At 43.1% G+C, this 24467-nt stretch overlaps 1 protein-coding gene across 4 annotated transcripts; it reads left to right on the top strand.

Annotated features, from left to right (window-relative positions):
- Positions 1 to 941: 941 nt before the first annotated feature.
- NUF2 (NUF2 component of NDC80 kinetochore complex) lies at positions 942 to 20105 on the top strand. Of its 4 annotated transcripts, none has more exons than XM_035122535.3 (14): positions 942 to 1525; positions 2833 to 2973; positions 4349 to 4423; positions 6357 to 6433; positions 7716 to 7777; positions 8445 to 8542; positions 10681 to 10754; positions 12327 to 12423; positions 13191 to 13253; positions 14179 to 14316; positions 14758 to 14898; positions 17321 to 17496; positions 18783 to 18921; positions 19557 to 20105. In XM_035122535.3, exons 2-14 carry the CDS (start codon positions 2851 to 2853, stop codon positions 19674 to 19676), a joined length of 1383 nt encoding a protein of 460 aa, XP_034978426.1. In that variant the 5' UTR covers positions 942 to 1525; positions 2833 to 2850; the 3' UTR covers positions 19677 to 20105. The 4 variants fall into 4 exon arrangements, with proteins under 4 accessions (XP_034978426.1, XP_034978425.1, XP_060132624.1 ...); XM_035122534.3 differs by having other exon boundaries at positions 972 to 1571; XM_060276641.2 differs by having other exon boundaries at positions 1324 to 1571; positions 2838 to 2973.
- The last annotated feature ends 4362 nt before the right edge of the window (positions 20106 to 24467 follow it).

The following is a 24467-nucleotide window of genomic DNA, read 5'->3' as shown; positions in this document are numbered from 1 at the left end:
ACAACACCTTTGGTAAAGGCTGTTCTCCAATTGGAGCGCTTGCAGGACACTGTTTCCCAGTTGTCAGTGTTTATACTACCGTACATTTTTAAAGATTTGCCTTGAGAGAGTTTTTCAACATCTTTTGTTGACCACCAGCATCACACTTTCAATTTTTAAGTTTGAAATAAAATAGTTGCTTTGGAAGACGATCATCAGGCATCCGCACATGTCCAGTTCAACAAAGTTGATGTTGAAGAATCATTGCTTCAACACTAATCTTTGCTTCTTCCAGCACACTGGCATTACTGTAGTTTGCCAGTCTTCCCAAATGCCATGTGGACAGACACTGAATAAATACAACAGTGACACCCTGTGGCTGTAGCATCCTAAATCTAGCCTTGTTTTGGAATATTTGGAATATTTTCCCCAGGTAAGTAGACAGGGAGCCAGCACAGTGTGGTGCTCAGTGTGTTGGGACTGGGACTTGCGGAAATCAGGGCTCGAATCCCCGCTCGGCCATGAAGCTCACTTGGCGACTTTGGGCCACTGACCCCCTCTCAGCCTAATCTACATCTCAGGGTTGTGGGAATTAAATAAGGAAGGGGAGAAATGCCCCCCCCCAAAAAAACAGGAGGTGGGAAAGGCATTCCCAAGGTTAACAATCACAGTTACAGCAACTATTATATTCATATAAAAATCAGAGGAGATCTATCTGACTTACAGAAGACATCAGAGGGCAACCCTGTATCGGGAAATTTTTAATGTCTAACGTTCTACAATTTCTTATGCTCCCCAAGGTTGCTCGGCAGGGTATAAATAATAAAATTATTATTAAATTTTGTTTGTTTGTTGTTGTTGTTGTTCCCCGCGAGGTGGGAGATAAAATAAATGAAAACAGGAAGGGAATTCAGCGTTCAGGGCGCTGCTCTCTCCCCTTTGACCTTGTCACTCTACGCTGTGAGTTCCCGCCGCCATGACACCAGAGGCAAGAGAGGTAGAAACCCTCCAGGCAGCTGAGTAGAATAAATACAGCTCCGTCAGGAGAATAGAGAGCGGAGCTCTTTCCCCCACTCCTTTCCCCCCTTTCTCTCGTAACCCCCACTCTTTTTAACTTGTGTTTTTTTAAAAAACTTTTTTAAATCTGAGGGCGGTCAACAGAAATCCTGACACGTGTTACCTTCAAGGACCACATAGCGGGGGGTGGGGCGGGTGGAGGAGAGAAGGTAAGCGAGAAAACAAAAGGCTTCTCGGCAGCCGATTGGGCCTAACGTAAAGGGCAAGACGCAAACGCACGCGAGAGCGAGGGAGCGAGCGGGACGACGGGTGCCGGGCCGTTGATTGGACGTGACGTCATCCGAGACGCCCGGCTGCTGTGCCGGCATGCGCGTGCGCGAGGCTTTACGCGCCAAATTCCAACGGCCGAAGAGGCTTCGGTTCTTCCGGGCTTGAAGAAGGGAGGCTTCAGCGCCGAGGAGGCCGCGGCTTCCCGAGAGGAGCTTCCGCTGCCGCATCTGTTGAGGCGTCTCTCCGCTGCTCGGCTACGGTAAACAGACAGGCGAGGATAAAACGGCGACTTCATAGGCCTCTGGGTAGGAATGTTTCTCGGCAGGAGCCAGAAAGACCCCCCCCCCCAAAAAAACCATGGATTATTATTAGTATTGTTATTATTATAGCTCCCCACCGCGAGCATAGTTTATTGCTGCTGCTGCTATATTGGGTTTATTATTATTATTATTATTACTGTACTTATTATTCCGGTGAAGCTCTTTTTTCTTTTTTAAGTGTTTAATGGTGTTAAAGTGCTGTTATGAAGCAGAACCATGGGCTAATATTTAAACACAATTCCACTGCACTGCTAAATGAGGTTACCTTGTTTTTTTATTTTTGCTTTTTTGTCGCCCAGCCCTATCTACAGAATAATAAAATAAAAATCTACAGGACTGAAATTAACCCCATAATTATAATTGGCAATGAGTTATGAATTTTATAAGCATTTCTCTCTCACTCCCCCCCCCTTAGTAATTATGGGGTAGGGAAATTATTTAGTCTCAAGCAAGTGTCATAGATGAGGTCTCTCAAAAAAGTTTAAACTTGATAAAGGAGCAATAATAAAAATCCTTGTAGTTAAAAACTTAAAAGAGAAAGCAGAGACGACCTCAAAGTGCAGGGGAAACTTAATGGCGAAATTTACCAGAAAAATAAGAAATCAAGATAAACTTTTTATGAAAGGATGGAAATGGTTTATGGAGTATTTACAGATGAATTGTAAACAGATAAGAACATTGGCAGGATTATTGTAATAACCTGCAGCATCATAAGAGTATATATTTAAAGTAGACGGATAAATGAAAAGATTAAGTTAATACATGGATATGCAGAAGATATTAAAAATAAATTTAAGGAACTGCAGAAAGAGGGAGAAGGAAGTCAAGTTTTCAGATGTTAAAATGACTGTAAAATTATTGAAATGTATAAACCTGAGAATTATAAATAAATTATTATTATTATTATTAGTTAAATTCACAGGCAGCCCTTGGTCCCAAGATCGCAGTGTAAAAATTCAAAAAAAAAGAAAAGCAAAGAAACACACAACATGGGCAAAATAAGCAGGCGGGAGGGGAACCTATAATGCTCCCCTCCTCAAACACTCAAAATAGCTCCCACTTCCAAGAACCCCTGATATTAAAAAATAAGCAATCACCTGTTCGGTATCAACCCCCTTGCGCACACACATTTCACAAAGGTTGGTGAGAGAATTGGGACGGGGACTGCAGAAACTAGTCGTTGATCCCTCCCCCCCCCCCTCACCAGGCAGTGGTTTAAAAGCTGTACTTGACTTTTTCTTTTTAGGGCAGACTGCCTTACAGAATGGATAACCTCACCTTTCCGAGGTACAGTGAGAATGACATCATCATGCACATCCGCAACTGCTTGCTCGTAGCAAGTGAGGCCAAAAGCTTCTCCAAGGGTGACTTATTTCCAAACGTCAAGGTAAGTGCTGTAAGAGAGCGGATTTATGGCACAGAATCAAAGTGCAGCACTGCGGTGGGTAAAATTTGCATTTGATTTTCCCCTGTGTACGGAGCCAGAATTGGTGAATTTAGCCAAAGTAGCTGTTTGCATATGTCGCTTTAACTCACCGCTATGCTGGCGTTGCGTATGACTGTATAGCAAAACAGACTCAGCTCAGTGGGTGGAATCGTAGAATTGTAGAGTTGGAAGGTATTCCCGAGGGTCCAACCCCCTGCAATGCGAGAATCTTAACTAAAGCAGCCGTGGCAGGTGGCCATCCATCCTCTGCTCAAAAGCCTCCAAGGAAGGAGTCCAGCAACTTCTTAAAGTGTCCTTTCCTTTGTTGAATAGCTCTCATTGTCTAAAAGATCTCCCTGATGTTTAGTTGGAATCTCCTTTCTTGTTACTTGAATCTCTTTGTTCGTGTTCTAGCCTCTGGATCAGGAAAAAATAAGTTTGCTCCATCTTCCATATGGCTAGTGTAATATCAATGAGATGCAGAAAGTATTGGACTGGGCCCCCAATCCCATTTCCCACCCTTTTGCTCTGTGTTTTGCTCTGTTTGTTTAACTGTAGCTTGTTGCATCATCTGGACCAACAAACTGGTTCATGCTAATACTTGCTACTTCAAAACCAACCAGCGTCAGACTGGATTACGAAGTTGACTTCCAACTAGCCATACAGTGGAACCTCGGTTTATAAACACCTCGGTTTACGAATTTTCGGTTTACGAACGCCGCGGACCCATCTGGAATGGATTAATTCACTTTCCATTACTTTCAATGGGAAAGTTCGCTTCAGTTTATGAATGCTTCAATTTATGAACAGACTTCCGGAACCAATTACATCCATGCTTCGGGTTAAGTACGCTTCAGGTTGAGTACTCCACGGACCCGTCTGGAACGGATTAATCCACTTTCCATTACTTTCAATGGGAAAGTTCGCTTCAGTTTATGAACGCTTCAGTTTAAATACTCCGCGGACCATCTGGAACAGATTAATCCACGTTCCATTACTTTTAATGGGAAAGTTCGCTTCAGTTTATGAACATACTTCCGGAACCAATTGTGTTCATAAACCGAGGTACCACTGTAGTTAAGATCTGTGGCTATTTTTAGTTTCTTATGTTCTATTTTTGTACTGGTCATGAGGGTGAAGTGTGAACCTGAGGCTTCCTGTAGCTCATTCCCCATGGTTTAGTGTGGCATTCAAATGTTGCTATTGTGCAGAAACATACTATTATTAATATATGCATTTGTTTAAAAAAAAGTGCCTCTGGCAGTGGAAAGTGAAATAAATAAATTCTTAACTTGGTCTGGTTTGCCATTGCAAATAAAATTTCGCCCCTTCATAGCCTGAAGTGCTGCAGATGATCTTTATGAGAGCCTTGCAAGTTGTGTATGGAACCCGCCTGGAACACTTTTATATGGTAAGTATATAAACAGGACATGGGGAAAAGTGCAATGAATCCAGAGTATAATGGAACTGTAGAGTTTGGGGCACCTTAAAAAACAACAATTTTATTCGCTATATTTCGCAGTCGTGGTAAACCATAAATCATTGTTTAGCACTCACAAGCAAATTGTGCTCATTTAGCTTCTCCTTTTTCACGTTGGAGGAAAAGCAAGCCACAATCTGGACATAGTGGACACAGATGCGGACAAACGTTGGCTCCCTCGGCCAGTAAAGCGAGATGAGCGCCGCAACTCCAGAGTCATTCACGACTGGACTTAACTGTCAGGGGTCATTTACATTTTCATAGCAGACATCTACAACTGGCCTTGGTAGTGAAGCCAAAAACTGCAATCACCAGTGCCTAAAACTTGCTGATGAGGTGGAGGCAACAGCCTCTGCCCATGCCCAAACTGTAAAGGGAGTATTCCACCACCAGCTTTTGGGCCGAAAAGGCAGGCAGGATGGGACTCTGCAAATTAAGCAGTGTGATAGTAGATGATGGAGGTGTGGTCTTTGACAAGTAGATGTTTTAGAATTGTAGAACTGGAAGGGACCTTGAGGGTCAACTACATGAGCTATAATTGGTAGCACTGCCCATTAATAAAAACCCTTTTGGGAACATGGTGAGCAGGATACCTGCTGCTTCTCCAACATTTACCATTCAGCACTATGTCAAAATATAATTAGCTCTTAGGCAAATCAAGAATGGTCCTGATTTCCAGCAGGATTTTAGAATGCTACTTAATTGCTATTTGAAGACTGACTCTTACCTTGAGTCTTGCAGCTGCCCTATGGATTTATTTTGTTTTTAATGTTATTAAGGTGTTAGACCAGGCACCCCCAAACTTCGGCCCTCCAGATGTTTTGGACTACAATTCCCATCATCCCTGACCACTGGGTCCTGTTAGCTAGGGATCATGGGAGTTGTAGGCCAAAACATCTGGAGGGCCCCAGTTTGGGGATGCCTGTGTTAGACACTGTTTTGAGCACTTCACAAACAAGTGCTCTTTGTGCGCCTTGGTGCCATGAACATCAGGACATCTCAGTAACCCAAAAACCACAGGCTGCATTTTATGGGTTAAAATTGGTCCACAACTTTATTGATTACAAATGTCAGTGAGTTTGGCATGGCACTGGGTCAGTCACCATCAAGCAGGCGGGCTGGAGGGATACCGGGGTCTAGGCTGAATCTAGGATTGACCCATGACATACATCAAGTGGGTGCAACCCCCACGGTCTTGCTGCGTTGTGTAGTGCTGTGGCCCTCAGCCCCTTCCTGGGCTTATGGACAGAAGCCCCTTCCCTGGGATTCCTTTAATGGGATACCCCACCACCCGCAGGGGGAAGCAGAGGCTCCCAGTTCCCCCTTTGCCAATGATTCAGAACCAACCCAAATGTCATATCTACCGGTGTTATGACGATTGCTATGAGGAAGGCAAAACCCACAGACGGGCCCAATTTGTCTGATGGGAGAAATTCCTGTCTGGACCCAAATAGAGTGACAGTAATGACCACAGCAAAGTCCATAAAGGTGCAAGGCAATTGAAAAACAGAACATTATAAACCATAAATATAGGTTTTTAGTGAAGGCCATTCTGGCTTTTAAATGCTGGGAGTCCTGAAGACTCAGGCCCACATGCTCTGTCCGCACATGATTGGACAAATCACAGGCAGGAATTTTGAATTCCAGCAGCCATCAGGAGAGGGGAATTTGTCTCCTGTTGGTTGCCAGAAGCAAGACCCACAGTGGTATGGCAGATGGTGGCAGTAAAGGCACTGGGCCGCAAATGCTGCGTCACCCCAGGAGAGGGTGAGCGGATAATAATGCTATAAAAATTTTTTCCAGGATTGTCTGAAGAATTAAGTAAAGAAATTGCATCTCTTTACTGATTCTGTTATGTTCTTAGATGCCAGTGTCCTTTGAAACTCCATATCCCCAGATTTTTGATGGCTTCCTGCCAATAGTGAATCTCTTTATTAACATGTGAGTATGATGAAATCACATTCTGTACACTAATTTTTATCCTTTGAATTTGATCTGCGAATGTATTTTGTATGGTTTGATTGAACTTTTTTCATTGTGTTCATCTTTTATTCTAGTAAGACATTAAATGTGTTGCAGATGCTGTGAGTTCAGGTAATTCGATATTGTGGCTGTGCCTGGGTTATGGAGTTGCCTAATCTAGCCCAGGCATCTCCAAACTTCGGCCCTCCAGATGTTTTGGACTACAATTCTCATCTTCCCCAACCACTGGTCCTGTTAGCTAGGGATCATGGGAGTTGTAGGCCAAAACATCTGGAGGGCTGCAGTTTGGGGATGCCTGATCTAGCCCCTCTCTCCCGAGGCTTAAAAAACAATAACTTTTCTTTGTTCCAGCAGGCTGGAGCTGATGAGTTTTTAATAACTTAATGATCCCTTGTCCTCAGTGTGTGAAGGCAGCCCTGTTTAGGGAAGCTTTTAATGTTTAATAGATTATTGTATTTTAATGTCTGTTGAAAGCCGCCCAGAGTGGCTGGGGAAACCCAGCCAGATGGGCAGGGTATAAATAATAAATTACAGTGGTACTTCGACTTACGAATATCTCGACTAACAAATGTTTCGAGTTACGAACGGAGCTCCGTCTGCCATTTTGGATGCGGTTTAGATAGGATTTTTTTCGACTTACGAATCCCCCCCATTGGCTTCTACTTACAATTTTTTCGACTTACGAAGGTCTGTTTGGAACGGATTAAATTTGTAAATCGAGGGACCACTGTATCTGTTGTGCCCATCTCTTGCTTTTATTGTATTGTTTTCATGTATCATTTTTGTAATAATTTTAAATTTTCTTGAAGCTACACTGAGCATTGTATTAGGGAATAGCATGGCATACATTTTCTCAAATGCATAAATCTTGTGTAATGGCTGATCTTGTTCTGCTAAATTTGCAAGCTGAGTTCAAAGTTCTAGTCAGCTGGGCTTTGCACCACAGCTTTTTCAAAGTGCTGTGTCACATGCAATGTGTTTCATAGAGTTAAGCACATGTTTCTGCTAGATTTCTTTTATTTAAAAAACAAAAACAAATTTTAATTCTTCTGATTCAGAGCACTAAGATAAAATCTGCAATCCTAAACATGTTTACTAGGGGGTAACCCCGTTAAAAGATTGCATTATAAATACTTCTACTGGTATATCTGTCAGGTTCTAATCGTTTGCCCTAATAATAAGTCTATAAGTATACGTATAATCTATTTTTAAAATGCTTAATGTTTTGTACAATTGACAGGGAACGATTTTTCTCACTCTGCCGTGTCAATGACTTCCAGATTGTTGACATTCTAAATCCAAGTAAGCTTTTAACATCTATTGTGTGTTCTAATGTGTTGTGTCTTAGACAATTCTCAGTTTGATCTTGAGGGAATTGCCACAGAGGGATCATTTATTGCCGTTTGGTTGGGGTTCTGTTTTGCAGACGCAGTGTTCCCCACAGCAAGGGTTCATCTGGGGGAATTTCCACACTAGCAGGATGTGTTGTACAGTCTGGGTGATTTTCAGTACGTTATCAAGATTGCACGATAATAGTAAAAACTGACCCACCCACCCCACCTCCCACAATTTTAAGGCTGTTGAATTGGGATACTGGGAGCGGTGAAAGTTGTGATGAATTTTTGTGTGAAAGTTCGGTTTTCCAGTTCTTATTGCAGTTTCCAACAACAGCATTCGGATAAAGTATGCAAAAATAATTGCAGAACTACATGTACAGTTCCTGATAATATTCCATTAGACATGCTGTAGCCAGCTCAAAGGGGATCTCTTTTCTGAAACTTTACAATTAACTCCCTTGATTGAACCCCCCCCCCAACAATATTCATGGATTCCAGAGTTTTTATGTATCATTTGTATGTGGTAGATTCCATCTATTGTGGGTTTAAACTTCAGGCAGCTTTTTGAATTTGAAAAATTGTATGCCCCATAAGTCTTACAAAAGCATTTCCTCTTTATGTTGCTCTTCTAGAAGCCAAGAGGACAGCTCGTTTTTTGAGTGGCCTCATTAACTTCCTTTTCTTCCGTGACTCGTGTCGTGAGGCCTACCTGGAAATTCAGAGCACGTTTGTAAGATTAATTACAGGGTTTGGGGTTTCTAGACTTTACATGTCAGAACACAAAGATCACTCCGTAGTAGCATTTCATAGAATTGTAGACTTGTACTGACAAAATGAAGCTGTGGGCCAGGCATCCCCAAACTTCGGCCCTCCAGATGTTTTGGACTACAATTCCCATCTTCCCCGACCACTGGTCCTGTTAGCTAGGGATCATGGGAGTTGTAGGCCAAAACATCTGGAGGGCCGCAGTTTGGGGATGCCTGCTGTGGGCAATAGGATATATGCAGTCTTTCAGTTTCTTTTTAGTAAAGTCAGTTTGGCAGAAAGTGGGACAGCAGGAGGCAAGGTAAAATGGCTAAGGGTAGTCAATCTCATTGGGAAAATATCCCAGTTTAGGAAGTCGATCCTACTTCCTTTAGTTTGCCCAACTCCCTACCAGCTCTTTGTTCTACAGGACGCCTCAAACCTTCCTTTCGACAGCAACTATGAAAAACAGTGGGTGGTGGAGGCATGGGTTTCAACAAAAGGCAGGTCACGGAGGGGAAGATAATTCAGACAGAGGTAGGAGGGGTAATAGGTGACAGCAGAAAGGGACTTCAGAGGCAAAGTTTAGGGACTTGGTGGTTGTGGGGGTAGGAAGCCAAGGGGGATATAGGATTGCCAGGTGGGTTCTTGTTCCTTTGGAATGCCACCTATTTATTTATTGCCAGAACTAAGAGAAAACTCGACACCTAATGAAATTATTCCCTTTTAAACAACCTTTAAGTTAAGATACAGGACTCTGGATATAAAGACTAACAAGTGTGGCAAAACCCAAAAGGCAGGGAAGGATATGGGGATCTGAATTTCACAGACTGGTGATTAACCAGTTGGTTCTCTCTCAGAACAGGAGGAGGAGATCCAGTGTGAGTTCTTACATCAGTCACTGGAGACAGGGCTTAGTAGAATTGGTAGTAGGCCTGGGCGATGTATCGGTGCATCGCCCAGGACCGGTATCGCAGGTGAAACTGACGCTGCTCCTGAGTCCCTCTGCTACCAGTGCTTCTTTCAACATCAGGCTGCTGGTAGCAGAGGGACTTAGCAGTGGTTTCACCTGCGATGTACCTCTGGGTGAAGCAACCATTGCGCTGCCCTTCGTACTGGAGAAGGAGGAGCAAGCTGTATCGCCAGGCCCATGCAGTTTGCTCCTCGCTCTGCTTCTTTAAACGGCTCCCATCCCCCAGCTGAGCGAGCCCCAATGCCACAGACGCAAGCTGGAATGGCATGGGGCTCGCTTTGCTGCGGAACCCTCCCTCCCTCCAGTGAGAGTTGTGGCAGTTTCACCTCGCAAGCTGGGGCCCATGCAGCTCGTTGTTTCAACATTGCGACGTATTGCCAGACCGCAGTTTGGCTGTTGATGCATCACAATGTTGAAAACCAGACATCCCCCCCAGCCCTAGTTGGCAGCAGAAGTTTCCTCCCAGTTCTTGTACCTAGAGGTACCACACTCCAGGGCCTTTCATTTACTTCTTCCTCCGCGTGGTCCTGCACAATATGCCTACCACGATGTGGTCTGATGCGGCTGAAGGGCCACTTTGCTGAAGCGAAGTGGGTCTGGGTGCAGTTGGTGGCCGGGTCCATGAATGTCTGGGAAGTCCTTGCAGGCCACCTTGGGTCCCATGGTGGAAGAAAGGCAGTATATAAATGTAAGAAAGTGAATAAATCTTTCCCACACCTGTCTTGCCTTCAGACAATTAGTCCTCTTACCATTAGGGAGAAGGAATAATGTGTGGTACGTTTGGAATTCCAATCTACTCTGGGGGCTGGAACACCTTACTTTTGTAGCAGCAGCAGCAGCCGTGACTCCCCCTCTTTGGAAAGTGCTCCTATTTCCACTGTGGGAGTTGGGAAGAGCCACCCATGGTTTTGCCTCCCCCAGCATGATAGGCCTCTAGGTTAATGAACCTTGCAGACATTCATCACTCTATATGACATTCAACTGTCTTCAGAAAGTAGTGGAATCTAAAAACAGTCACTGCTTCAGTGGGACCTAAGCATAGGTCCAGTTAATATGAAAGTTCTCTGGCCTGCAAGATCAAACTGTTTTGTAGACTTAGGTGTACATTTTGAGTTGCATGCAATGCAAACCGTTCTCTTTTTTTTGTGCAGAAATCAGCTGTGGAAAAAGAGCAACAACTTCAGACAGCAATTCAAGAGGGAACATTGAAGTTGAAGAAACTTGAGTAAGTCAGCTAAGGGTTGGGTACCTCAATTTAAAGCAACCTATGGAATTTAAGGGACAGTTCATAGTGCTCCAAAGTATGGAAATACATGAATTACGCCTCAAGACATGCATGCCTTTCCATACAATCTGTAGTCTTACTTGGAGCTGGCAAGAATAAACAGTGCTTATCTGTGCAATCTCTTCCCTGCATTCTACTGTGGCTGGGCGCTAAACCTTAGATGGAATTGTGCTGAACATTAACTCTAGATTGCCAATGCGTGCTTGAATATACAAACTTTAAGGAAATTGTAACTGTCTTTTTCTCTGGTAGGGAGTAACGGACAGCATTTTCAGGGGGTGCTGTAAGACTGAATCATTTTACTTTTATCCCAGAGAAGTCAGCCCCTGCCTGCATGAGAGTAAAGTGAAGCCTGTAATCTCCAGCTCATTTTTGGACCCTTCTGTTTTGTCCTTGTCCATAAATATTTCTATCTTGTAAGTGGGAGGGAATTTATATGCAGTATCAGAGGAATCTGTAGCACCTTGCAGATGGGAATTCACTAGAGAAGAGAACACATTCTTTTTTCCCTTTTGCCTCCTGCTATCCCCAAACGTAATTTCTCGCCCTACGGTTCCTCTCAGTGGGAGGCTCCATCCCCCTATTTGTGCCTTACAGTGGGTAACAGCCATTTGAGGTTGGGATGGCTTGCCATTCCAAAGTGGGTTTATGAGGCAGAGGTCGGCTGACCATGCTAATAGGTTACCATGCTGGCCAGCACTGGGACATATGCTTTTAAACTTGTTTATAAATGACCTAGAGTTACAGGTGAACAGTGACATGGCCAAGTTTGCTGATGATACTAAATTGTTCAGGGTCATTAAAAAAAAGACTTTGAAGAGCTTCAAAACCTCTCTAAACTGAGTGAATGGGTGGTAATAATAATAATAATAATTTTATTATTTATACCCCACCCATCTGGCTGGTTTCCCCCAGCCACTCTGGGCAGCTGATAGCATATATAAAGCACAATAAAATATCAGACATTAAAAACTTCCCTATAGAGGGCTGCCTTCAGATAACTTCTAAAAGTTGTGTAGTTCTTTATCTCCTTGACATCTGACGGGAGGAAGTTCCACAGGGAGGGCGCCACTACTGAGAAGACTGGACAGCTCATATGCAGCAGGACTACATTTGGTTTAGACAAGTCTTTTAAGCAAATCTATCTGTTAGAGATGTTAGTTGAGAGAATGCTTCACATTTATACGCTTAAAAAAAATCCTAAATTTAGCAGCATCTTGTATGTTGTGAAAATTGGGGGTGACTCCAGTGAAGTCACTTGTAAACTTGCACTTGTAAACTTCTGCTCACCCACCGGAACTTCCTTTCTCTCCTCTCCAGCATTGCTCTTCCCCCCACCAAATATAGGGAATGAGCAAGAAAAAGCTCAGCTGCGTGCAGAGCCTTTGGTGGGATACCACCCCAAAGATTGTAAGGCAATTACATTAAAGTGAGCTTTTGAACTAAGTGAAAATAAGTAGATCTTTGTGAACGTATACGGCAAGTACAAATACCCTTTCTCTGTATGTGCAGTACTGTCCCTGCAGATCAAGAGGCAGAGTTCAAGGAGCTCTCTCAGGATATTCAAGAGCTGGAGCAAAAGCTGAACCATGAATATCGGCAGAAAACGGTGTGTGTTCCTTCTCACAGAAGTCAGCTGGAGATCCAAAGTTGCTTTGATATTAAAATTTGCTATTAGATAATACTTGGGGTTTTTGTTAGTTTTTGTCTTTGTTGGAGAGTGTTGAACACCTTGTCCTTTAAATTTCTCTTGTTACCATTTGTAGAACATTAAAGTCAGTGGCATGAGCAGTTGCCTCTCTTTTTGGGGGTGCATTTGGAATTTCAAGATGATGGGCACCAGTCACAAAATGGCTGTTGCTAGGGGTGCCACTGAGCAAAATGGTTGCCACCTCCAAAATAACCGAAAAAGAGATGGGAACATAAAATGGTACAAATATGGAAAAATCTATTCACTTTTTAATTAACAAAATATGTTTGAAAAATCTTGCTTCTTTTCTGCGCACTTGCTCATTTTGCTGTGCTGCTGTAGATAAGAGCAAGAAAATAAAAGATACCGTAACTGATTCCAGGAATAATTCTGAATTACTCGAGCCAGCCATAGAAACATGCTGGTATTTCTCTCATCTGAGTGGGGGCTTATGAAAGCCCTGTGCAGGAACAATATGAGAGAGAGAAAGAGACCAGCTGACTTGCATTGGGCATTTATCTACAGCCATTATTTCATCTTTGGTCCTGTGGGTATGTTATTCCCCTAGCTTTCTACAAAATGGCTCTATAACCTGAAGGACTAAAAGTCTAGGTTCTTCTAGAGTTCAGAATGAGCCCCTTCGAATTTCATTTCTTAACTAGCAAGTGATTGTTCTTTCGTACTAGGCTATTTTGCAAGAAGAGATCTCCCAGAAGAAATCAGAAGTTGCAGAAAAACTACAGAAGCTGGTAAGTAGAGCTCAGTGGGGAGCTGGAATGGTAGTCTTGAAGAAATAACCAGCATATGTTTATCAACAACTAGCTATATTTGATACGGGAATCCTTAGTTTTTTTAAAAAGAGTCTTCAAAAATGCCTGTCACTGAAATTTTCATTTGAGAGGTTTTTGTTATTTGCAACAACAAATTTGCTGAAAAATGGAGTAAATTCTGTCCTAAGCATTTACAAATTTGCATACCCCCTCCCCCCAAAAAATATTCATGTGATGTTTGTGATAGAGCAGTAGCATGGCTCACCCCCCAGACAAAGTGTAGCAGCAAAGAGAGGAGTTTATGTGTCTGGCATTAAGCCACATGTTTCTTCTCTAGACATTGTGCTCTCAACATTCCACAAGTCCTGAAATATCTCATGGTTTTGGTTTCTACTTTTGTTCTTCTGAGTGACCCAGATTCACATGAGGTAGTTTTGTGCCTGATACACAGCAGCAGCCTTTTTAATCTAGGCGGTTATATTTTAAAATAGCATGTGATCATGGACACTACAATACAAATACCTTTTATTAGTTTGTAAAGTAAAACTTTGATAAACTCTGTATTCAGCTGTTTACAATTCTTTATAGTGTTGAATAAGGCATCTTCTCTACTTTAAGGCAGAATTACCTGCCTTCTCCTTGTAGAACAGGTTGCAAAAATTTGGAAATTCAGAAATGGCTGCATGTTGCACTCCTTGTGCTGCTCTCCAAAATATGTGCATGGAAATGAAAGCCTTGACTACTTAAATAAAGTGAAATGGCTTTGTTTTGTTTTGTTTGAAAGCAAAAAAGTCTAATTGTCACTAACTTCAGTCCAGTAAAAGATGTGCTTAAAAACAGTTGTTCAATATCTAATTTAAACCTGTGGTAACATTAAGAATATTTATATTCTTTTGCTAATTAGAATGAGCAAAAACTAATCCTATGTAATCTAAAAGAAGAACAAAAACAACTAAAGTCCAAAATCGCAGAGGATCCAGAGGAGCTGGCTAATCGTAAAGAACAACTTCAGCAGATGGTGGAAAAACTCAAGAAAGACAAGGTGGGTCCTCTTGCTATCCTGTCTTTCCCCCCTTTGTATTATGTATCAGCATCAATTAAGCCCGCTGGACAAGTGAGCAAAAACAACTTTCCTCTTGCTTGTTGTATGCTTCATATGCAGGAAATCTTCTTTTTCTGCAGCCTTCAAAAAAAATATAATAGAATATCTACCTAGAATATCTAGAATGCTGATGTGTTTTTATAGCTTATTGCGGTTTTAATTTTTTGAATCTTTTAATGGCATTTGCTAATAATTTCATTTTGTTCTTTTCCCTTTTATCTATAAATTATTATTAAGTAAATAATAAATGCATACAAATCCTTCAGAAAATTTTGCTAAGTTCTTGAAAGTGGCCAGGTATGTTAGGTTTTCTGAAAAATATTGCTATACAAAGTGCATGGGATGCTAAAATTCTGCTCAATTTTTCAAAAAATTATAAAGCAAGAAGTGATTAAGAAGTATGAAAGCTACAGAGACCTGGTAGAAATCTTACCACCGTGCAAGCAGGAGATCCAGTTGTACCAGAAGAAAATGGAAACCCAAGTAGCCAATGTGACTAAACTGTCAAATATATTTGCAGAGGTATGTATTACGAATTTCTCTCCCTTACATTTTAGGTATGGAACTATTTTTTGGGGTATTAGCACAACTCTGAGGTTAATTCCTAGTAGGTTCCTGGTATCAAGACGGCAGACTGGATGGGGAAATGAGAAAAATAAGACCCATCATGTGGCAGTCCCTGTGTGTGTGCAGAGGAAGGGGAAAGTCAAAAAGGGGCTGTGGACTTACAGCAATCTTTGCAGCGCACAACCATATAATTCTGACATAAGGAAATAAGGAGAACCTGCTGGGCCAGCAACCTTCTCACAGTGGCCAACCCTGTGCTTATGAGACCCCCTCAAGCAGAACCAGAGTGCAGCAGTGCTCTCCCCTCTTGCAATTCTCTGGTATTTAGATGTGAAATGCAGGTGGCTTGCCAATTAGGAGGTCAGCAATTCGAATCCCTGCGACGGGGTGAGCTCCCGTTGCTCTGTCCTAGCTCCTGTCAACGTAGCAGTTCGAAAGCACGGCAGTGCAAGTAGATAAATAGGTACCGCTGCGGTGGGAAGGTGAACAGCATTTCTGTACGCTCTGGTTTCTGTCACGGTGTCCTGTTGCACCAGAAGCGTTTTAGTCATGCTGGCCATATGACCCGGACAAACGTCGGCTCCCTCGGCCTGAAAACAAGATGAACGCCACAACCCGAAAGTCGCCTTTGACTGGACTTATGTGTCCAGGGGGCCTTTGCCTTATTCAGATCCCTTTGAGACTGGAGGTAGAACTTGGTCATTGAAGCTAGTAGCCATTGATAGTCTTGTCCGCTGTGATTTTGTCTTTTAAAGCCATCCAAGTTAGTGACCATCACTACATATTGTGGGAGCAAATGTAGTTTTTATGAAGCATTGTGGAAAAAGTACTTCCTTTTGACTTTCTTGAATCTTCCAACATTCAGTTTAATTAATGCCGCCAGAATTCTAGTATTACGTCGGGATTCAACCTCAATCTGTTGACCGCCATCTCTCCTCCAACCGCATCCAGAAACTGACACAGGGCGTTCACTGCCTTCACTGGTTCCAATTTAAATGTGAGGTTGAGCTGGGTATCATCTGCATACTGGTCCAGCCCATAATGGTCCCTCATCACCCTGTGACAAGTGGAATGCCGCAGGGTTTTGTCCTGGGCCTGTTGTTGTGCAATGTCTTGATAAACGACTTGGACAAAGGAATTATGCACAAGAGGCCCTCATCAAATTTGCAGATGACACCAAACTGGGAAGGGCAGCTAATGCCAACAAAGACCTTAACAGATTAGAGAACTAGGCCCAAACTAGCAAAATGAATTTCAATAGGGATAAAGCTTCTACAGTTAGGCCGGGAGAACCAGATGCACAAATGTAAGATGGGGGACATATGGCTTGCCAGTAGTACATGTGAAAAGGATCTGGGGGTCTTAGTAGACCACAAGCTTAACATGAGTCAACAATGTGATGTTGCAGCAAGAAAGGCTGGCGTTATTACAGGCTGCATCAACAGAAGTATAGTGTCCAGATCAAGAGGAGCAAATTCCACACTATTCTTCCTTGATCAGACCACACCTGGAGTCCTGTGTCCAATTCTGGGCATCACAATTTAAGAAGGATATTGACAAGCTGGAGCATGTGCAAAGGAGGATGAAGATGATCAAGGCTCTGGGAATCCAGGCTTATGAGTGACGGTTGAGGGAATTGGGTATGTTTAGCCTTGCATAAGAGGAGATATGATAGCCATCTTCAAATATCTCAAGGGCTGTCACATGGACACAGACTTGTTTTCCCCTGCTCCAGAGGGTAGGACACGAACTCATGGGTTCAAGTTTCAAGGAAGAAGATTCCAACTAAACATCAGGGAGAACTTTCTGACAATAAGAGCTGTTCAACAGTGGAACGGTCTGAGGAGGTCGTGGACTCCTTCCTTGCAGGTGTTAAAGCAGAGGTTGGACAGCCATCTTTCTTGGATGCTTTATTTGAGATTCTTGCATTGCAGGGGATTGGTCTAGACTCTGACACTTGCACCCCCTTCCAACTCTACTGTTCTAGGATCAGAACGTCTACTTTAGCTAAGCTTATTACTATAGAGGCATTTTCCCCCTGTCTGAGAATAAGAAATGTGAATGTAATTGGGAACTAACATTTCTGTTGTGGCTCTCCACCAAATTCAGTTTAGCTTGGGTTAATATCTCTAAACTGGGGAAGAATTATTCCCCTCTCACCCCCAGCAAGACAAGAAACATTTCTGTGCAATGAACTGAGCTATTTACTGATTTGACCATAAATAGCTTGGCTTATATCTTAGCCAATCTGATGTGAGTGGGGGCAGGTACACTCATCTCTTAAAAAAACAAACAAACAAACCCCAAACATAATTCAGTAGCTCAACAATACTGTGAAGTGACTATATAACCGCTGTTTGTATTTTTTGCAAATCAGATCCGAACCTTAGACGACCAGATAGAGAGCAACAAAAGTGAATTAAAGAGTGCCAAGATGGAGGAAATAACTTTGAAGAGACTAGTGACTGTTAAGCGGGAGAAACTCAACACTGCTGAAATCAAACTTAAAAAGACATGTGAGGATATTGAACAGCGCAAGCAAGCAATAACTCAGTAAGAATGTGTTAATATTTCTGCTCTTATTTTGCTTGGTATCTTAAAACATCATAATACAGTTTCAAAATTTGCATTCTGACGAAAGCATACATGTTTATGACACCCTTTGGGAAGGGGTTGTGCTACTTCGTGAAGACAGTTTTGCTTCTGGCAGGAGGTTTGTTGCAATGCAAGTTGACTTTGAGCACAGTCCTCATTAAAGGCTTCTTTCTTTCATTATCTTGAAAACCACAAAGGCTCGCTCGAAAGTCCGTTTGCCTTTCATGAATCTTTCATAATTTTCTGCCTCTTCTGGTTATCAAAAATCTCGAGACCTGTAGGGAATTTTTGTGCTTGTTTCCAAAACAGATGCAACACACCTTGTTTGTTTGTTTGTTTGTCTGTTCTTTCTGCTGTAGCAGATTCACATGGCAACACTTGCCACATCACAGTTCCAATCCCCTCCAAGGAATTAGGACTTTGACGCAGCTTAGCTGCTGAGTTACTTAGAATGCAAGGCCCATTCTTATTTCTCCATCTTGGCCCTTAAGGCAGAAAAGGGATTGGAGGCTCAAGTTGAGCAGTAGGTCTTTCTGCAGGCCATTCTAATCTTCAGAGGAGACACTGGTGTGGAACGTGGGAGATGAATATTCTCCTAGGTGCCTCAGTCCTGAAGGGGAGGAAAGTCCAGCAATTGTGAGGACTCTATCCTCTGCTAAATCACCAGTGACAGGAATGGCAGAGAGTATGCTCATGCCCTCATTAATTTGGTTTGTCATGTTTACATCCTGGCTTTTTTGTCAGGATCTCAAGGTAGCTCACAAAATGCGATGTCCGAATTAGCATGAGAAACACGCAAATGGAAAGTGCCTCGTGTCTTCTCCCTTTGTCAGCTGCTGTGCTTCTATTGTTGAGATGTTCCTGCTACTATGTCATTGGTAAATTTGGGCAGTAATGACAGGGAGAGCTCATGGAGGGACAGAATAGGAGAAGCAAGAGTAAATCCTTAGAACTGCTCTCTTTGGAAAAGGAACTTTTAAAAAAAGATAGATATGATTTAAAAAAATAATTTTGGTAGCTCTATTGCCATGCCAATAGAAGTGAATTCAAGCAAAACGTCTCCCAAAATTATTTTCAAATCTTCAGAAACAATTGACATCATTTGTCTTATTTTAAGATAAAGCACGAAAAAAAACAGATGTAGAGAATCACTGGGATGTGAACTGACATTTGCTGCTAGTACAATTTTTATCTGTGGTTTTATTTAAGATCAGTGCTACAATAACTAGTTAATTATTTTCTAGGTACTGCTGCCACAAATTTCAGGAGAAGAGAGAGGCTGTCTGTGAGAAGTTAACAGCAACTCATGCAAAAATCAAGCAGCTCAAAAGTGCTATTCGGCAGCTAAATGACAATGCAGAGAAAGAGAAGTTGAAAGTTCAGGTGAGTGCAAAGATTAGACAGGAAGCAGACATGTGCACAAGTGGAATAGGTCAAACTTCACAGAAGCCAAGTGGAACATTTTGATAGAGGTTTCTTTCTCTCTCTGCTTGAAATCGACACATCCTCCTACCTATGCATGAACACGCAACACACACGCCAATGGCCCTGAACATCTTTATGTTCCCAATATAAAACATTGTAATCCAAGATGGTAAAATGGTGAAACCTTTGCCAAGAAAAATGACCGGGTTATGCGCATATAATTTCGGGAAATGTCATTGAAGCACTAGGACCCAGCCCAGAAAGCCTGGTGCAGTTTGTATAGAATTCCATAATGGCCAGCAACAAAACACTGGCTGTCATTTGCAGAGCTTCACTATGCATCATGTGCTAAGGGTCATATAAAGTCCTTGCATGGCCCTTGAATGGATGTGGCAGAGATGAGATGAGGCTGCAGATGATACTGTTATATGAAATGCTTTAAAGACAGCGGTCCAGTTTTGTGCTGCTCTGATCAGCTTAGCAGCATAGATTATAGCAGAGGGATATTGACACCTATAGATAGGTTTGTCAAGCATGTTTTTTTTCCTCGCTTGTAACAAGTAATTATACCTATTCCCCCCCCCCCCCCAAAGGAGATGTGCCTTAACCTGAGGGTTGGCTTGGATAAATACCATGAACATCTGGCAAGTATAGTGGAAAAGACGACATCTGGAAGAGAAGAGAAGATCGCCGAGATAACTAAACTGCTTTGAGTTCATATTTCTTCAACTGATTTGTACATATTTTGTTCTGTCTCGTTCATCTTTAAGGTTGTATTTCAGCTGCATGTAAATAATGGTAAAATAAGCATTCTTTTGGCCTTGATTGGCGAGGGAGGGGAGCAAGACTAGACCTAGCTGTACTAGCTAATATCCTGTTGAAGTGCTTTGTTCAGCCCACCTGTACTTTATTTCTGTTTGCTGTTTCATTTTGTCCCTATGCTACAACCTTTCTAGCATTTGCAGATCTTTAGTGGTAGGCTTCGTCTTCTCTAAGGAATGTCAGAAAATGCATGTTCGTGTCAATTTCTGCTAGTAAGCTTTGGAGACTTCCCACAACTTGAAAATGGAAGCATGTGATTTTGTCGCTACAACTGGGAACCATGATTTTTTTTTTATGCAATAAAAGTGAATACACATGGAGATAATGAGTTTTCTTTATTACAGTACAGTAAATCTGAAACCGTTTCCCCCAATATTTTCTTGACGCAGGCACATGTTCACTAAATCTGGTATAAGCCACCTCAGTTTTTCACGTGTCCAGCAACAATGAGTATCATTTTAATGGTTTTGTTTATTGTTACAGGCTAAAAGGGCAGGTAAAGGACCTGTGGATGGTTAAGTCCAGTCCAAGGCGACTGGGGTTTTGGCGCTCATCTCGCTTTTCAGGCCGCAGGAGCTGGCATTTGTCCACAGACAACTTTTCTGGGTCATGTGGCCAGCAGGATTAAACAGCTCCTGCCACCATGACGAGTGCCATTTACCTTCCCACTGCAGGGAAGGTAACCTAATACAGTACTTGCCCATTAATTTGCCCATTACCTTATTGTTACAAAGGTCACCCAATACGTGCTCAATACAGTGGTACCTCTACTTACGAATGTTTCTACTTACGAACGGAGCTCCGTCCGCCATCTTGGATGCGGTTTAGATAGGATTTTTTCTACTTACGATTTTTTTCTCCCAATGCATTCCTATGGGATTCGACTTACATTTTTTTTCTACTTACAAATGTGCGTTTGGAACACATTAAATTCGTAAGTAGAGGTACCACTGTACTTGGATTTTTAAACCGATTGTAATGATCCTTTAAAGAGAAATGATTTCTTACCGACCATAAGCATTCCAAAATATGCACTTGAATATTATGTTCTGTGCTTGTTTCATTTCACATTTTAGAGTTTGTGTGTAAGGGAGCTTAAGGCTTGTGTGTAGCATGGGTTGCACAAAAGAAGACGGGAAGCATAGAAATGGGCTTGGTGAAAATGAGTGCAGAGCAAGGCTGAAGAAGGGAAGCGACTTCAGAAAGGTTCAGAAGGTGAAAAACAAGCTTAGATGCCTGTGAGGGGAGCTTTAGGGGACTAACGGAGGAAAGGCAGTGGGGTTGGTGAGTGGGGCAAGCAGGGTGCAGCCCCTCGTAATTAGAAATACAAAAATGTGCTTGTGGGTATTTAGGAAGCAGTGCCAGTGGTTGGCAAGGAGTACCTGGCCTTGGCTATCAGTGGGTCTGGCTGCATGTGCCATATACTGTTGGGAAGAAAGAGTCCTAGAGGCAAGACATCTTTGGCAAAATGCAAAAGCGGGCAGGATATGTGACAGTGGCAGGTCAGCCACACTTTGCAGCAGAAGTCTTCCTTTCCTCTGCTGAGCTGCATGAGGCCCTTCTGGCCCCCTTCTGTGGTTGAGGTGGAGGGAGGGGAAAATGTTGGTCACTTCTCCTACCTGGGCAGTTACCAAGGGCCAACATGGATGCCACAATCCAGCATCGCCTGAGCTCTGCCAATTGGAGTCCAGAGTGCTTGAGGACCAGGGAAACCAAAATGCTTGTTTACAAAGCTATTGTACTACCAACCTTGTGAAACATGGACCATTCATAAACGCTACCTCCAACTCCTAGAAAGATTCCATCAACGGTGTCTCTGAAAGATTATACACATCAATTGGGAAGACAAGCAAATTAATGCCAGTGTACTGGACGAAGCAAAGATTCCCAGTGTCAAAGCAATGATTCTTCCACATCAACTTCGTTGGAGTGGTCATGTTTTTCGGATGCCTGATGATCGCCTTCCAAAGCAACTACTCTATTCCGAACTTTAAAATGGAAAGCGTAATGCTGGTGGTCAACAAAAGAGGTTTAAAGACCCTCTCAAGGCAAATCTTTAAAAACTAGTATAAACACGGACAACTGGGAAATACTGGCCCGCAAGTGCTCCAATTGGAGAACAGCCTTTACTAAAGGTGTCATGGGTTTTGAAGATGCTTGAACTCAGGACGAAAGGGAGAAATGCGCTAAGAGAAAGGCACTCTTGGCAAAACCCCGCCGTGATCAACTCCCGCCTGGAAACCTATGTCCCCACTGTGGAAGGATGTGTGGATACGGAATTGGCCTCCACTGTCACTTTCTGACTCACTGTTGAGACTGCGTTCATAGAAGACAATCTTACTCAGCTATGAGTGATTGCCGAAGGAGAAAGTTGAGGTGGAGGGGGGCTTGGCTGCATGTGGCAACGGGTGTGCCTTCCCACTGTTTGGAGGACACTGTTCGTTGCTTTGGGGAGAGATGCGTTAGACCAGCACACTTTCACAGCATTCACATGTAACACAGAGATGGGGTTGGGGGGAATATAGGAGAGGGGGTTGCAGTGGTTATCCCATAAGGCTTGTGTTCCCCCTTACCTGTGCAGAGTGCTCTGTCCTAGCATTCCCAGGGGTTTGGCTGTGTTGGAGTCAACAAACGTAGCTGTTAGGATTCTAGGCTTCTCTGTGTTGTGACTGAGATCAGGCTATTCTGTGCAAATTGCACTTTCCGCAGACTATCTCACCAGGCTTTTCCCATTAATGTAGAAAGAAAAGGGGTGTTCAGCTTTTGCTGACCAACTCCCCATGGGACACTGAGTCCCCTAAGTCCATGATTGGTCCGAGATGAGTGGATAGAGGCAGGATGCAGTGAAAGCAATGATTTGGGGGGTGCCAGGCCAGGCGGAGGTGAGGCCATTGCTCGCCCCTGGGGGCCGCGGTGGAGGCCGGGCGGGGACAGCTTGAGCCCAGCCGGGCAGCAGCGGGAGGACAAGGAGGGCACTGCTGCTGGGTCCCGCTGGCTCGGGGCGCTCGGCACTCTCCTTCCGGGGCTTTGTCGGTGCTGCAGCAGCAGCAGCCGGTTCCGGGTGCCTGCCTCCTCCTGCCGCAGCCGGCGTTGCTGCTGCTGGGTCCCGCTGGGTCCTACTTGCGCGCCTATCACTATGTCTTATTTTCAGGGTATGGCTTATATTGAGCAAATGCTTAAAAATCCTGCTACGGCTTATTTTATGACTATGTCTTATTTTAGCGGAAACACAGTAGTTCCAGACACAGTTTATACAAAACATTAGCATTCAATAAGACATCCCTCAGTGCAGAGCATCTAGGCAAACAACGATAATTAATACCAAGGAGGTTCATAGATATAGGAGAGGAATCCCTTCAGGAACTCCCCCTGACTGCTATCTGTCTGCGGCATTCTCAGGCAAGGGGGATTAAGGAGGCAGAGGAAATATTGAGAGTTTAGGAGAGCCAAGATGCCTTTTGGGTTGCTCTCCTGTACTACTTTAGACAGGCAGTGACAGATTTTCCCTTCTTGGGCTCCATGATCACGGTAGATGGTGACAGCGGTCACAAAATTAAAAGACGCCTGCTTCTTGAGAGAAAAGCAATGATAAACCTAGACAGCATCTTAAAAAGCAGAGACATTACCTTGTTGACAAAGGTCCGTATAGTTAAAGCTATGGTTTTCCCAGTAGCGATGAATGGAAGTGAGAGCTGGACCACAAAGAAGGCTGATCACCGAAGAGTTGATGCTTTTGAATTATGGTGCTGGAGGAGACTCTTGAGAGTCCCATGGACTGCAAGAAGATCAAACCTATCCATTCTGAAGGAAATCAGCCCTGAGTGCTCACTGGAAGGACAGATCCGAAAGTTGAGGCTCCAATACCGGTACTTGGGCTACCTCACGAGAAGAGAAGACTCCCTGGAAAAGACCCTGATGTTGGGTAAGATTGAGGGCACAAGGAGAAGAGGATGAGATGGTTGGACAGTGACCAACATCAATTTGATGAAACTTTGGGAGGCAGTGGAAGACAGGAGTGCCTGGTGTGCTCTGGTCCATGGGGGTCACGAAGAGTCGGAAATGACTAAACGACAACTATTTTAGACATGTGGGTTATATACTTACCGTATATATGTTTGTTTACCTTGTGCAATTATCAACATTTATTCTATATTTGAGATCTTAGAATTCCTATAACACCATAAAAGAGAGCCTAAGTCCCTCATCTGCAAGAGAGGGGCTGTTATAAGATTACTGTAATGCTTATTTGTGGAGTGCATGTAATTCACAGAAAATACAATATTAATGCTATATATTATTATTCTAAATCTATTCAATGGTGAAGATAGAATTTGTATTTTGGAATTAATTTATTGCTGTGAAGTAGGTCACTTGTGCTATTAAGAATGTTGCGTTATCATATTTTGTTGGGATGCCCAATTTTTTATGTTTGTGGTATCCCACATCCCTTTGCATTTTCTAGAATAGATAGAATAAGGAAGTGTGCTTGTACAAAAAAGTTCCATTTGTGTCCACTGGGTGACACTGTTGCACCCTGAAATTTATATTCGGCTAGAGCTAAACAAATCTTTATTTCCAACCTCCAGAACAAAGGTGAATCCTCTTGCCAGCCCCTCAAAAAGAAGCTTCGAACACTGCTAGACCTGCATGTCACGGTAATTGCTCCAAAAAGCCTGCATGCT

Source organism: Zootoca vivipara, chromosome 7 (assembly GCF_965207765.1).
Source record: "Zootoca vivipara chromosome 7, rZooViv2.hap1.1, whole genome shotgun sequence".
In the NCBI taxonomy this organism is placed as follows: Eukaryota; Metazoa; Chordata; class Lepidosauria; order Squamata; family Lacertidae; genus Zootoca; species Zootoca vivipara.
This window is presented reverse-complemented; position numbering and strand designations above follow the sequence as displayed.